The 14,322-nt window shown below is 23.5% G+C and overlaps 1 protein-coding gene across 1 annotated transcript in view; it reads right to left on the minus strand.

The window, feature by feature from the left end:
- LOC129614628 (uncharacterized) overlaps positions 1-13,923 on the minus strand; it is a 43,073-nt gene extending 29,150 nt beyond the window's left edge. Inside the window, exon 1 of the mRNA XM_055529349.1 lies at positions 13,772-13,923. Coding sequence (XP_055385324.1) covers positions 13,772-13,841 — 70 coding nt within the window. The 5' untranslated portion in view covers positions 13,842-13,923. The remainder of the gene's footprint in view (positions 1-13,771) is intronic.
- Positions 13,924-14,322: the final 399 nt, after the last annotated feature.

A 14,322-nucleotide genomic window follows, 5' to 3' on the forward strand; every position in this document is an offset into this window, starting at 1 on the left:
CAGTAAACATTAAAAATATCAATAAAATTTTATTATGTAGTTTTACAATAAATGTGAAAAAACAAATTATAAAGATTATTGTTAATAAATATGTTTTTAGAATACACCTTGCAATTATTTTCAGAGACCATATAGGTGATATTTTTTCATAGAAATTTCAAATTTTCAGCCAATTTAGTTAATCTATTTATTCTCATTGAGAAAATGGGGCTATTAAATTTTATAGTACACACCTATATTATGGAAAAATTGCTTTCAAATTTAAACCATTTGATTCATTATCAGTTAGAAACGTAATACATAGTTCAAATAAGTTAGAGATTTTCTTATTTTTCAAAATTGAGCCTACATAATTAAAATCACAATTAATTCACTAATATTTCAAATAATTATGTACATAATGTTTGAAATTTTTCGAAATTTACAAAGTGCAAATTCATTTATTGACGGTAAATAAAGATACTCAATATGTATAACTTATTATAATCAAATTAAATGAGCGATTTGAAGCAACTATGGCAGAAATTTAACTAAAACAACATTTCGTTACAGAACGAAATTTAACTACAATATAGATTCTTCAAACATTAAAATTAACAAAAAACGATCAAAATTTTCAAATTCAAAACGATAAATTTTTATGATTACTTATAACATGTGATTACAATTTACAATTACTTATAATTACAGATTATAGTTACTTATGATTACAATATTTTACATACATAATATTAAATTTCAAAAATTTCCCCAATAATCATAACAAAATTATTTTATTCCATATTACAAACCTATTCCACATACAATACCTATATGATTGCAACCATTCACAATTTATATATGAAATATACACAATTTATTTCAAAATATTTTGACAAGTCTTTAATTAAAAATTTTTTATGAATATTTGAAAATTATTAGTTGTCCTAAACTAAACATAATAATATGCCCACTCTTTCATCAAATATATTATAAATACTCGTATAGAGATCTAATCTACTAACAAGTTTTAAATGAATAATGATCACTTGTCTTTAAAATTCACTCAGAAATATTATGAAAATTAACATCCTTAAATCAAAATGAATAAAAAGTAAAAACTCATGTATATATATGTGCATATATATTTAAAATATAATTTGAAAATTACCTTTCACTCTTAAAATCATTGAAATGTATGTACATATATATAGAAAATAATAATAAATATGAATATTATTGTAAAAACGGAAAATGTAATAAAAAATTAACACTTTTATAAAGGATATGTCGATTAATACAAACTCATATATGCATCTATTGTGAATATTAATGGCATAACATACGATCTATATAATATTGTGCTACACTTTTCATATTAAATTGTCGAATGCACCTATATTCAATCATTAAAATAGTGATTTAAATTCAAGCATAACATTTTATTATAGATCTAAAATTTTTTATTAATATTTTTAATATTCAGAAACGCCTCAATTTCATTTTTATTTTTTAATATTTATTTTACACTTTACTTTCTTTATAAAATTTTTTTTTTTTTCATTTAGCATTATTATAAATTACACTCTCTATCTAATCGTTAAAAAATTATTAACTTGATTGAAATCATTTATTAAAATTAATATACGTAGTTGAGGAATAATAAAAAAAAATTTATTAAATTCTTGAATACAAAAAATAAGTGTTCCAAATTTGTCTGTTTCAAAAATAATGTTACGACGGAACAATATTGGCACAACATTCTTTGTGTTATTAGTACTAAAAGGAATTATTCTCAATTATTTGTAGTGGTGAAAAAAGTAACTACAACAGTTCACAATAATAATTTTCTCATATAATTTTTTATATTGTAGTAAAAACATAATTTGTTGAAGAAACATGTTTCGATTCCGAGTTTCGAAATAGGAGCAATAATTGTTTTCATATTTAATTTTTAATTCTAACCAGACGGTATAGCCTCTCTTATTTAAATAATAAAATGCCTTATAATTAATATGTAGACAAAATATTATATTTGAATAAATAATTCCTTCTTCTTATATTTAAAATTTAATCTATTATATGGCCGCCTCGCTTTTAAGATAACTACTTCAATATAAAAATTAACTTAACACTAATGTGTATTTTACGGGAATTTTGTGTAAAACTCTACTGTTTTGTTAAACAGGAACTACTGTATATATTAGTGATATTGAATATTAAAATTATTTCAAATTGTTGTTGTATTTCAGCCAATTTACATTATAAACAGTTCAGATTAAAATAATCTAAAATATTTTATTTTGGACTACAACCGTGCAATTCAGCTTACCAATTATTGTTGCTCAAATGTATTATAGCTGCTGGATTTCAATATTACCTGCATTATTGGAATAAGTGTATTTTAAATTATTGTTTGCAATTTTAAAAATCTGTAATATAATTTACTGAACCTGTGTAACAAGTTCGAATAATTGAAAATTTGGATAAAACTAGCTGCGAAAAATCAAATAAAATAATAAAAAGACAATGGGATCACAAAAATTAATATGGTTTTGTTTTAATTCATGCCAACAATAATTTTACAACAAAATTTCCGAAAATTATTTCAACTACTAAGTCGGCAATATGAAAAATTTAAAACCTGACCACTCAGTACTTAATGTAGTATAATAATATATAGCCGACCATTTCTGCACATGCATGCACACTGATCACATGTATAACAAATCATAATTTTAAAATATAAAAATTTTTTTATATATAATATTAATTTTTATAACAATTTCACTTTATATTATTAGTAATTAATTTCATTTTTGTCTTTAATTGAAAAATAATGTTTAATAAAAACTTTTCTAAAACAAAAAAAACTTTCAATAATCTTATAAAAAAAAAAAAAAGTAAATTCACTTTCATTTACTTTATATTTTCTACATACATATATGTACGTAATCAGTATAACATTATTAATTAAAATCGAAAAAATCTCAATCAACAGTAAAAAAGTAAAATGTTAATCAATGTAATCGTATATGAATTGCATATGTTTGTACAAATGTTTAATTGTTTATTAAACGATGCATGTAAAATCACAGCAAAAAAAAAAAAATTGCAACAATTTTTAATACTTTAATCAAATTAAACATATTAATTAAAAATAAAATGGAGAACAAAAAGAGAAAATTTCGATTTCAAAATGAAATGTTAAAAGAAAATCACATTCATTCTGCACCATACGTAAGTATAGGTATGGGACAATATAAAACACTTAAAATCTGGTCATTTAAAAAGAAAACAATGTACAATATTTGACTCAATCCATTACTTAAAAAGTTCCATTCGAATATTGTAAAAGTTATTCAGTAAAAATATAATAAGAATAGGTGTAACTGCAAAATAATTGTGGCAGTGTCTTGGGTTATGTTTATCACTTTTAGTAAAGTGAATTAATTTGAAAAGTTTAAAGTTTCAGGGTTGTATGTAGTTTTGTAAGAGGCTGAAAGAAGCAAAAAACAACAAGCTACTTTAGTGAAATTTTCAGGAACGAGTTGTTTCAGAATTACATTCAATTATATTAAAAAAAGACAACTCATTTTACGAGTCACACTTTTTAACAGTCATACTTTTTGTAAGCTGTAAACCAAGGTATTGATTAAATGTCAATGTCAAAAAAGTGTCAAAAAATTGTATATACTGTAGCAAATAAATTTATATTGCATGGAAATTGGAATTAAATGTACATATAATTGATTCGTTTTAGAAAATTTCAGTTAGCAGCCAGTTTTTTAGAACGAGTTAAGACCACAAATTGACATAAAGTCCATTTAACGAGTTATATCAACAAATTGACATAGAAATTGTAATTTTTATGCATTCTCATTACAGAATTATTTAAAATAAATATAATGAAAGAACTTAATTTTATTAAAAAAATTTACTCAATAATTTAAGTTTAAAATTTTGCTACAATTTACAAAAAAAACCAAAGCAATTCAAGCAACATTTATGTAATTACGTTCAAAATTATTTAAACACTCGTAAATTTCTATAAAAAAAAACAATCCAATTTTATGCATTTTATAAGTTATTTGTGCGTCATTTACTTTTGCGTTAATACCAAAAAAAATGGAACCCTTTCACATTGAAATTTTTAATTGTAAATGAACGCGAATTAATTGAAGAAATGAAAAGCAAAATTATTGCATTTCTTTACAACTTTTTTAAAAGAAAAAAAAAATCTCATATTGTTCTTGTCCCTTTTATACTTTTAATCATCCAACTCTTTTACTACATTCAAAATCATTCATTAAACTGAAGTTATTTTACATTCTCTGTTCATGAAACTTCAAATATTCCATTTTTTAAAAATGAGGTTAAACAAACTACTCAAAATTTTTTTAGATATTGTTAATGTGTTTTTATATAAAATATGTATGTGCCGTATTATTTTACCATTTATAGAATAAAATTTAGAAATTCCATTACAATTATCGGTGATTTATTGTAAATTTTTTAGTACACGCAAACACTAACAAACTTATATTTAACGCATTTTTTATAAGTTTTAATATGATGTAAAAAAATATATTAATAGCACCTTGATTTTTATTTTCTTTTCTTTACAACTTGTTCATATTTTCGATTAATGGTTGTGTTATTTTTTTTTTCATCTGTGTATAACCATATAAAAAAAAATAAATTGTAAAATCTTTTTACTTTCCTTTGAGCTATTTTTTTTTAACAAAAAACCTTTCAATATCATAAAAAATTCAAAAACCACATTGTTACAGCCATCATAGCATTCCAAAAATAATAATGAAAGAAATGTAATACAAAGGAAAAATTATTGAAACCGCATTTTACAATAAAATTGTAATATTAATTTTGTATGTTGGTAACAATTGATTGAATGCAATTTTGTATATAGATATACGTTTGTGTACAAGTTGTCAACATGATTTTGATTTTATACAAACCGAACATAGATAATTAAAATAAAATTATGATCTTGTTGAAATCACGAAAAAACTCTGAATAATTTGATGATTTTAGCAATGTCACAAACCATTTTCTGTTCATAATATTAAAATTCAATATTATTTAACAAAATTATGCAAGAATTGATCAAAGATATCAAAAAACCCTTAATTGTCATTTTATACCCCTTTAATGTGAGGTACTATTATACATATACCACAAAATCTAAAATTAAATTTACGATAAAGTCTAACAACTGTTCACATATCGGACTGAAATTAACTCAGACTTTATGTCAAAATTTAATAACTTTATTAAGAAAATTATTAACAAAATAAAAATCAGCTGATCGACGGCTCAAAATTTTCACAAAAAAATTATTTGTTCCCATTTTATTTTTAAAAAATCTGATCGTAACTCTGATAAAAGTAAGGTTTTTTTTTTTTTTTTTTTTTTTCCTACTTCACTCCCTTTGGGAGCATAGGGCTTCCACAAAGCTTCTCCATCGAACTCTATTTTGCGCCAATATTTTTATTTCTGCCCAAGTTTTTCCAGCTGTCGCTAGTTCTTTTGCAATTGTTCGCCTCCACGTTAGTCGCGATCTTCCCACATTTCTTTTGCCATGTGGGTTCCACTCCATCGCCTGCCGCGCTATTGTACTCGACGCCCTTCGGAGTGTATGTCCAATCCATTTCCATTTTCTTCTTTTGACGGTGGACTCCCCAGGTTCCTGATTCGTAATCTCCCAGAGTTCTCCCAGAGTATTTGTTATTCGTCCGGGCCAGTGTATGTTGCAGATGATTAAAAATAGAGTAATTTCTATCATTTGCCGTGTCACATAAAGTCTGATATCAAGCAGTGTTTAAATATTCAACTTTCATCAGGCTGGTATTTGTAAACTAACAGTTTCTCGGCAACATTTTTTTGGGGGAAACAAAATTTCATAAAATATTTTCGATATTTTTCAAATTCCCTGTACCAACAAAGTATCCATGCAAATATATAATTAATATTAAAAAATACATAAAATTCGAATAACCTAAATTTTGTAATACTCTGTAATCGTACTCAAATACAAATGTACTTAAGAAATTTGTAAATTCCAAACTTTAAGAATAAAATCTTGAAAATTATACAATAAAAACCACATTCATACATATACGCTTTCATACACAATTTGAGAAGGTGTGCTCGTAAGTTTAAAGGAAATTTGAAGAAAAATAAATAAATAAATAATAAATATCAAAAATAAGCATCAAAACAGAAGAAACAAAAAAAAACAAAAAACAAACAAAATAACCAAAATCTTCAGGTGAAATTTTGTTTTTTTTTTTTTTTTCTCTGTGTCTCTCTTCATCTCACTCTTTTTCTCAATCTATATCTCTTTCACACTCATTATTCTCTTTTTCGACTTATTAATTCCCAAATTGCGTTTACAAAGATTAAATATTTTCCGGTTTTAAACGCATTCATTTTTTATTGTGATTTCAAAAGAAAAAGAATTTCAAAAAATAAAAAATTCAACAAAATGTAAAAAAAAATGAGGAAAATCAGAAATAAAATCACACAAAGAGTCCATGATATGAGAAAATAAACGTTTCTTAAAGAATAAATTAACGCCTCATAATTTTTCTACATTATTTATGTACTAATAACGATAGAAAATTTTACATTTTGTGCACAAAATATTTTGTAAAAAAAAAAATTTTAATTAAAATTTTTATTTGTTTATTAAGAGTTTTTTTCTTTAAATTGTCCTATTTAAATTTTTCTTTTTTTTACTTTTAATTAAAATTTTCTAAATAAATATTTTAAGATGAAAACTATCAAATAGGTGTTAAATTTCATTTAATTAAAAATTCACTTTTTTTTTGTTAAGTTTTGCTATTTCAAAATTTGCATGAAGTTAAAATTCAAGACAAAATACAAGTGAATTAAAAAATAGTGATGTTAATTGTTAAGTCAACACTTTTATGAGTTTTTAAAAAAAAAAAAAGTGAATGGACGTGCAAATGAAATGTCATAAAATCTTTTGCATTTTATTTGCCACTTAAAAACTTCTTTTCTTTGATTACTGCAACAATTTGGTCAAATTTGGTAACAAAGTAAAATATCATGAAATTGTCATATTCAGGTCATAATATAAAAGTGTTTACGCGGTACAATGCGCGATTAATTTGATATAATCTTTATTTCGGAAGAATAAATTTTAAGTGAAATTACAATAAAAGAGGTTCTAGTTCAAAAAGTAGTACTCGTATATAGAGGAATTTTAAAATATAATAGTAGAAAAAAGACGTCATGAGAATAGGTACTGAAAAAGTTAATTTCGTTAACAGAATTAATGAATTTAAAGGTCTCAGTTCCGAGAATTCATTGTGATTTATAGGAATATAAAAAAAATGTATTCGTAATATGATCAACTCTAAATATAGTGTACTAATATAGTGTATTAATATAGAAAAATACAAGTAAAAAATACAAGTAGTATAAATGCGGCTTGACTCCAATTATCATGGAAATTTTATTAATAATATTAAATATGATTAATTTTGCATATTAACTTCCCTATATGATGCAGTATAGGTTTTACACCGATGATATTGTTGGCTCCCAAGCAATATTTTGGAAATATTTAATAATCATATATGTATAACATAGAAAAGCAATAAAAAAGTAGCAACAATTTTATTAACCAAATTAATTCGAAATTATTGTCTGCACTGAATATAAAGGCACGTCTACTAAAAGCAGAGATTTGCAGAAAAGAAATTCTAAAAGTAAATTAATTATTAAAAAAATTTCATCTACTTCAATGGCAAGTTTAACAGTTAACATGTCATAAAATTCTGCTCATTATTTTGTTAAAAATGCTATTTTATTCCTAGTTCAATTACATTACAATTTCACAGAGAATACGAAATACACTTAATATCAAATTAAAATTTACGATCTTGAGAATAAAATTTATAAAAAAAAATCTCTGTGATTCTAAATTAAACTTCCAAATTATATGCATACAAAATATCAATGATTTCAACTGGTTCACTAATTTACTTGTTACATTATGCGAGTATATATAGTGTTTCTTAAGTTGGCAACTATTTCTATATAATATAAAATTCATTAAAGATGAAAATTCTACACACGATGCAAATTATTTATGCTTGTTTAAAATGAGCATAATATAAAAATTTCCAATAAGAAAGTAAAGTATTTCGCGGGAATTTTTAAACAAAATCTTCAAAAAAAAACAAAGCGTTTTCAATGTAAGTATTTTCATTAAATGGTAAGTATGTATAAAAGAATAATGCACAAAAGTTGAATGAAAGTTAAAGATTTTTTCGTTAAATAAGACATTAACCCAAATAAATCCAAACTTAAATAAAATTTTTCATTTTCTTTTTGTTTTCTTATGTACCTTATCTTAAAGTAAAAATTCAAAAGAAAGAGAGAAAAAATCAAGTGATTTCTTATTGTTTGATACACTTTTACCTTTTTCTTGAGTTTTAAATCTTTGGATATATAAATACATGATATATATACTTATTAACTTTTTGTTTTGTACATGATTATGCGTTTAAAAGAATTTTGTTACCCTCTTTTTAATATTGTACCGTACACTGTATATAGAGTCTATCTTTGTGCAAATATTTGATAATTTTTGGAATTATGTTTGTCTGTCTCTAAAACTAAAAGAATTTTCCTCTTATGAGATTGCAAGCAATAATTAAACTGCTTTAATATTTTTCTTCAAATATCCAATTCAATTTAAGTTCTTGGAAACACAAAACACATGTACACTTAAAGGTCAAGAAGAAACCGTAACTTTTATATATCAATCATATACGACTTTCATGAAAACTTGTTGTATGAAACGCATCTGTAAGGTATTAATATTAATTATTGTTTGTCAATTTTGCAATAATTTCAATATTCTGTACAAAAAATGTCCTTCAATAGTAATCATATCGTTGTAGATCAACAGTCTCACAAGTTAATCAAAATTAATAAATATTGCCTACTTTTAGGTGCAAATTTGAACAAATTGTACAAAATTTTGTAAGGTAATAGCAAAACCTGCAATATTTAAAGCTGAAAATACACTCTAATCCAAATTTTGTACGATCCAATTTGATTTTACGTAATATGTACCTGTATAAGAATGTTAATTTAAAATTTGTCAGTGATAGCAAGAAAACATTGATAGCGACAAAATAGCGCCTACTGTTATTTGATAAACGATAAAAAATTTGTTTTCTTTTTTCTTTTGTTATTATTTTAATAATGATCAAATCATTGTATATACAAGTACTTGCCAAATGTTAATAAGAATAACGGCATAAAATAGACATGCATAAAAATTATGTGTACGCTGAACAACAAAAAAAAAAAAAAATTGTAAAACAAAAGACATGGTAAGCAAATGTATGTTATGTACATAATACTTAAGTATGAGCGTAAATATTACATTCATGTACACATGTACATACACTCCATATATGAGTATATTAAAGAAAGCATTGAAAAATATTTTGTACAAAATAAAGTAAAAAAAAAAAAAAAAACAAATGAAAAGAAATTTTCTAAATTAAAAAGATAACCTCGAAAAATTGGAACACATCTTTTGATAAATAACAAACACACATCTTTATATTTTGTACATACATTAATACTCGTACATACAGACATAACGTATTTGCAATGTCGAACAAGTAAAGAAGCACATGAAAAGGCGAAATTTTTATTTTTTATTCTATTTTTCTTGTGTGATAAGAATTGAAGCGGCACTATCAATATCCCATACATACATTGTGACATTTAATGTTGTCTTCTTCACATTTTTAATTCGTAATACTGGTTTTTAACTAGTATATGTGTGTATGTATATCAATTTGAACAGGTGTAAATTATATGCGCAAATTATTTTTATTTTTTTATTAATCAAAAATACTGGAGAACTTCTGTTACAATTTTACTTATTTAATTGAATTAAAATGAAGTTAACATGGTAAAGAATAAGGGCAATTAAATAATATGTGTAGTAATTTTGAGTTAAATACTTGAATTTATAATTTAAATTGATTATATTTTGAATTAAAAATTTATTTATTAGAATTCGTAATCATTAAAATGAGTGAAATTTTTTAAGCTTTTAGTGAATTTTTTTGAATTCAGAATTAAGATCTACTCATAATGGATCTACTCAATATTTTAATGATTCACTCAAATTTTTAGTTTAAATAAGAAAAACCGCCATGTCTGTCATTCTATTTTACTACATTTATTTTTTCAAAATCTTACAAGTTCGTCGAATCTCTTAACTTTTGTATTCTTTATCAGGAACAAAGTAAACTTGTAGAATGAAAATCTATAAAAACTGAACTATCAACTCAGAATTTCAGCTTGAAAAGTCATCTTTTAGCGAAATCACAATTGGTTGTTCTTTCAATACTCTATTATTATAATAAAAATTTCAGAATTATCTCAAATTAATTTCAAAATATATACCCTCCTATATACCTGACACATTACCCAGTATTAATCGATTCTTTATCCAATCTTTGTTTTCATTTTCATTCAATAAATTTTCACTGAAATTTCCCCCAATTTAAAATTTTTTAAACAACATTTTAAGAATTGATTTCGACACGGTATTAATTTAAATTCACACGATTAAATTTTTAACTTAAAATTCATTTCTTTAATACAAAAACCAAAAATAATCAAAAAATTATAAAAAAAAGCAAAAAAAAATCGATTTTAAATTAAAATCGAATTTTTCAAATTGAAAATTTCACTCTTTTAAAGTACAATAAATGCGCTCTATTAAAAAAATAAAATGAGAAAAATTAAATTCTTTAAATGTTACTACTGTTGCTGCCATAACAGCATACAATTTAATCGTGACTAATTATCTTATTACAAACAATTCTTATCCATTAAATACTTATATAGTAAGAGTTTAAATGAAAATTTCTGAATTTAAGGTATTTTAGGTTTTTAAGTACAAAATTAAGTACTTATATAAAAATCGAAATAATATTGAATCATGTGAGTTGGTATGTGAGTTAGAAATGCAGTGCACATTTTTAGAAACCATGTAATTTAAACTTAAATTGAACAAAATTTTTCATTATATCTGAGCTATATACGAAAGTATATTTTAATTATAAATTGCTTTCAATGAAAGTTATAGCAATTCTTCTGATTATAAGTTAGAAATATCGCGTAAGTGTTAGTAAAATCTTGTTACTTAAGCTTATTTCTATCCAGAATTTCAATTTTAACAGAAATTTCAATTATAATACCTGAATAGAGTTGGTATTTATTAAAATAACAAAATTCGTACCATTAAATTGTTCGAAAACAGAAATACGAAAACTCTGACTATTATTCCCTTTCTTTTCTAAATTTACACTTATAATCTTCAAAAAAAAAAAAAAAAAGGAAAATATTTTAGCTATCGTTTTTCAAAATAAACACCTTATAATTTATTGTGTATGAGAAATACTATCATGACAGTTTTTATATGTTTCAGAAATTATTTAAATTATTCTTATACTTTATCGTCTGTAATATAATTGTCTCCCACGAGATTATTATTTATCAAAGGTACTTCGCCTCAATAATCTCACTTTGTTATATTGTTGTTGAATTGTCTTGCAATAATAAAAAAAAACGAAATTCTTCAAAATTGTTATACACTTTTTTTTTCATTTACAATTTTTTTTTAAATTATTACCTTGTTAATGTATTCAGAGAACAGAGGAGGAGACCTGGGAGACTAAAAAGAACACAAAACACGAAAGGAAAAACAATTTTAGTTTTTAATTCTCTCTTCTTCGTTTCTTTTTCTTTCTGCTTTTATACTTTTATTTCTCTTTAAAATAAATAATTGCCTGAATGCTTTCACATTAGTTTCAATATTTTTTAAGTTCTCGGGCTGTTTTATTTTTCTTTTTTGTATTCCCTTATAGTGTAATACATAGCACATCATGTGGGAATCACAATAATTTTTTTTAAGGATTATCACATCCTTTGAAATTTTCCAGACACACATCTTATGACATTTTCTATATAAGCATTTTTTTAAGGTTTATTTGGTTTTTTTTTAGTTCATGAATTATCAAGGTGTAATTCTCTTATTGTTTGGCATTTTATTGTCATGTATGAGGCAAAATTATGCTGAAACATGCATAAATGGTGTCGTATATAAAAAAAAAAATTACACATATGGAAAAAAAACAAAACAAAATAGAAAGAACTTATAATGGATGCATGATACGAAAAAAGTTTATTATTATTTCAGGCTAAAAGAAGAAATAAGAAGAATATTGGGATTGTAGAGAAGAACATTTATTAAAAGAATTAAATATATGGCATTGAGTGTAAAAAATTAGCATGGCAAAATATTAATGATTTCTCATTTAAGATATTAATTAAAGTTGATTCTTTAGCATTTTCACGGGTCGGTTTTATACTATACTATATGGTTTTTGGTTTTCCCTCATGCAACATGTCCCATTTAATTAAATTTTGTCACCATGAGATATTTTATTTGACCAGAAGAAAATACATATAACACTTAATTTTTTTTTATGAAAAATAAAACGACTTTATTATTAAAAATTCTATTTCAAGAGGCTTCTCTCAATATACGCGTGTCATAAATTTTATTAACTGAAATCATGCAAGAATTGTAAATTTATTGAAATAATTTATTGGTATAAAAAATGGATTATACTTATGATTGCATACCAAATTTATGTTAATAGAAAAAAACAATATATGGCTATCATAAGTAATATTGAGAAAAATTTTACTTTAAAGATCCTAGTAAATATAGAATCTGACCGAAATAACAATTTTGTATTTTATTAACATTGAGTGTATTTAATCATTATTCAAATTCCTTTTAAAACAAAAGACTTAAGTGAGAAACTTTACAAATTAAAAAATAATATACAAAATTTAATAACAATTATAAAAAAATATTTATGTAAAAAATTAAAATTTTTTAATGCTTAAATACAAAAGTTAACCAATAATCATTATTTACAAACGTATATAATTATAGAGAATTCATAGTGTGTAATAGCTATAGTAAGATACGACCCACTAAATATAATGACACTAAGTATAATAAATAAAAAACTTCATATCGCACATTATGATATGATAGAACAGGAAACTTAAATTCTAGAACTCTTGATAAGGAGTGTACTTAATAGAATAACAAACGTTCTAAATTATTTTTTAATTCAAATAAACTCAAAGTAAAATGTATGAAACGTGAATGGGAGGTATGTTTTTTATAAAAAATTATATGCAACAATACAACAATCATGAGTTTTGAGTCAAAATGTGAGTATTTCAATAAATATTTCAAACGCATACATAAGGGGTACATGATTATACCTAAATTTAGTTGATGTTTAAGATTTTAAGAACTTAAAGACCTACTAATGGATTTCTTCATAAACCTACTAAATCAATTGATCAAAAATCAATTTCAAAAATATCCCGCAAACAGAAGACATAGATTTCGTCTATAATAACATACCCCGTACAACTACATTTTCCAGTTTTGAAAAATCTGCTAATATTTTTGAAACGATAAGTTTTCTCAATACAAAACTGAAGTTGTATGTTGTATGAATGTTATAAATAATTTCTTAAAGTTTCATTGTGATCAAATGAGAGATTTATTAATGAGAAGCGGTCACACAAAATTCTGACTTCATTTTTGTATACATACATAGAACATATAGATATAGATAGATATATTTAGAATTGTAACTTTACTTACCACATATTTTAATGAAGAACGATAGAAATATCGTTATCCTCCAACGATTCACATAATTGATGGTTAACATTTTTTTTGTTGCTTTTTTTTTTTTTTGATTTTTGTAATTTATAATTTATTTTTGTTTTATTCTATTTACTTTGATTATTTTGTATTTTTATATTTTCTTTATCTTTTACATTTATAATTTTTTGAAAAATATTTCTTTTAGCTTTTCACTTAAAAATTTAAAACACAATTTCGTTTCGTTTTTTTTTTTACATTATTCACTTATGGTATGAAAAATAATTATAGATGATAAAATTTTTCCTATGTACATATATGCACATATATACATACACATACACAAATTTTATATTTGTATGCATATATTTTTTTTTATCGAATGTAATTTAATTTTATTTTAACATGGCTAACTAATTTTTGAATAGCATACAAGAGGTTTAAAAAGAACAATTCTCTTCCTATGGGTTAGAAATTTTAAAACAAAAATTTAAATTATTTATGCGCAATAAAAAATTTGTTTACATACATATACACGCCCCATATAT

This window comes from Condylostylus longicornis, unplaced genomic scaffold, assembly GCF_029603195.1.
Source record: "Condylostylus longicornis isolate FDR11 unplaced genomic scaffold, ASM2960319v2 ptg000114l, whole genome shotgun sequence".
Lineage (NCBI taxonomy): Eukaryota > Metazoa > Arthropoda > Insecta > Diptera > Dolichopodidae > Condylostylus > Condylostylus longicornis.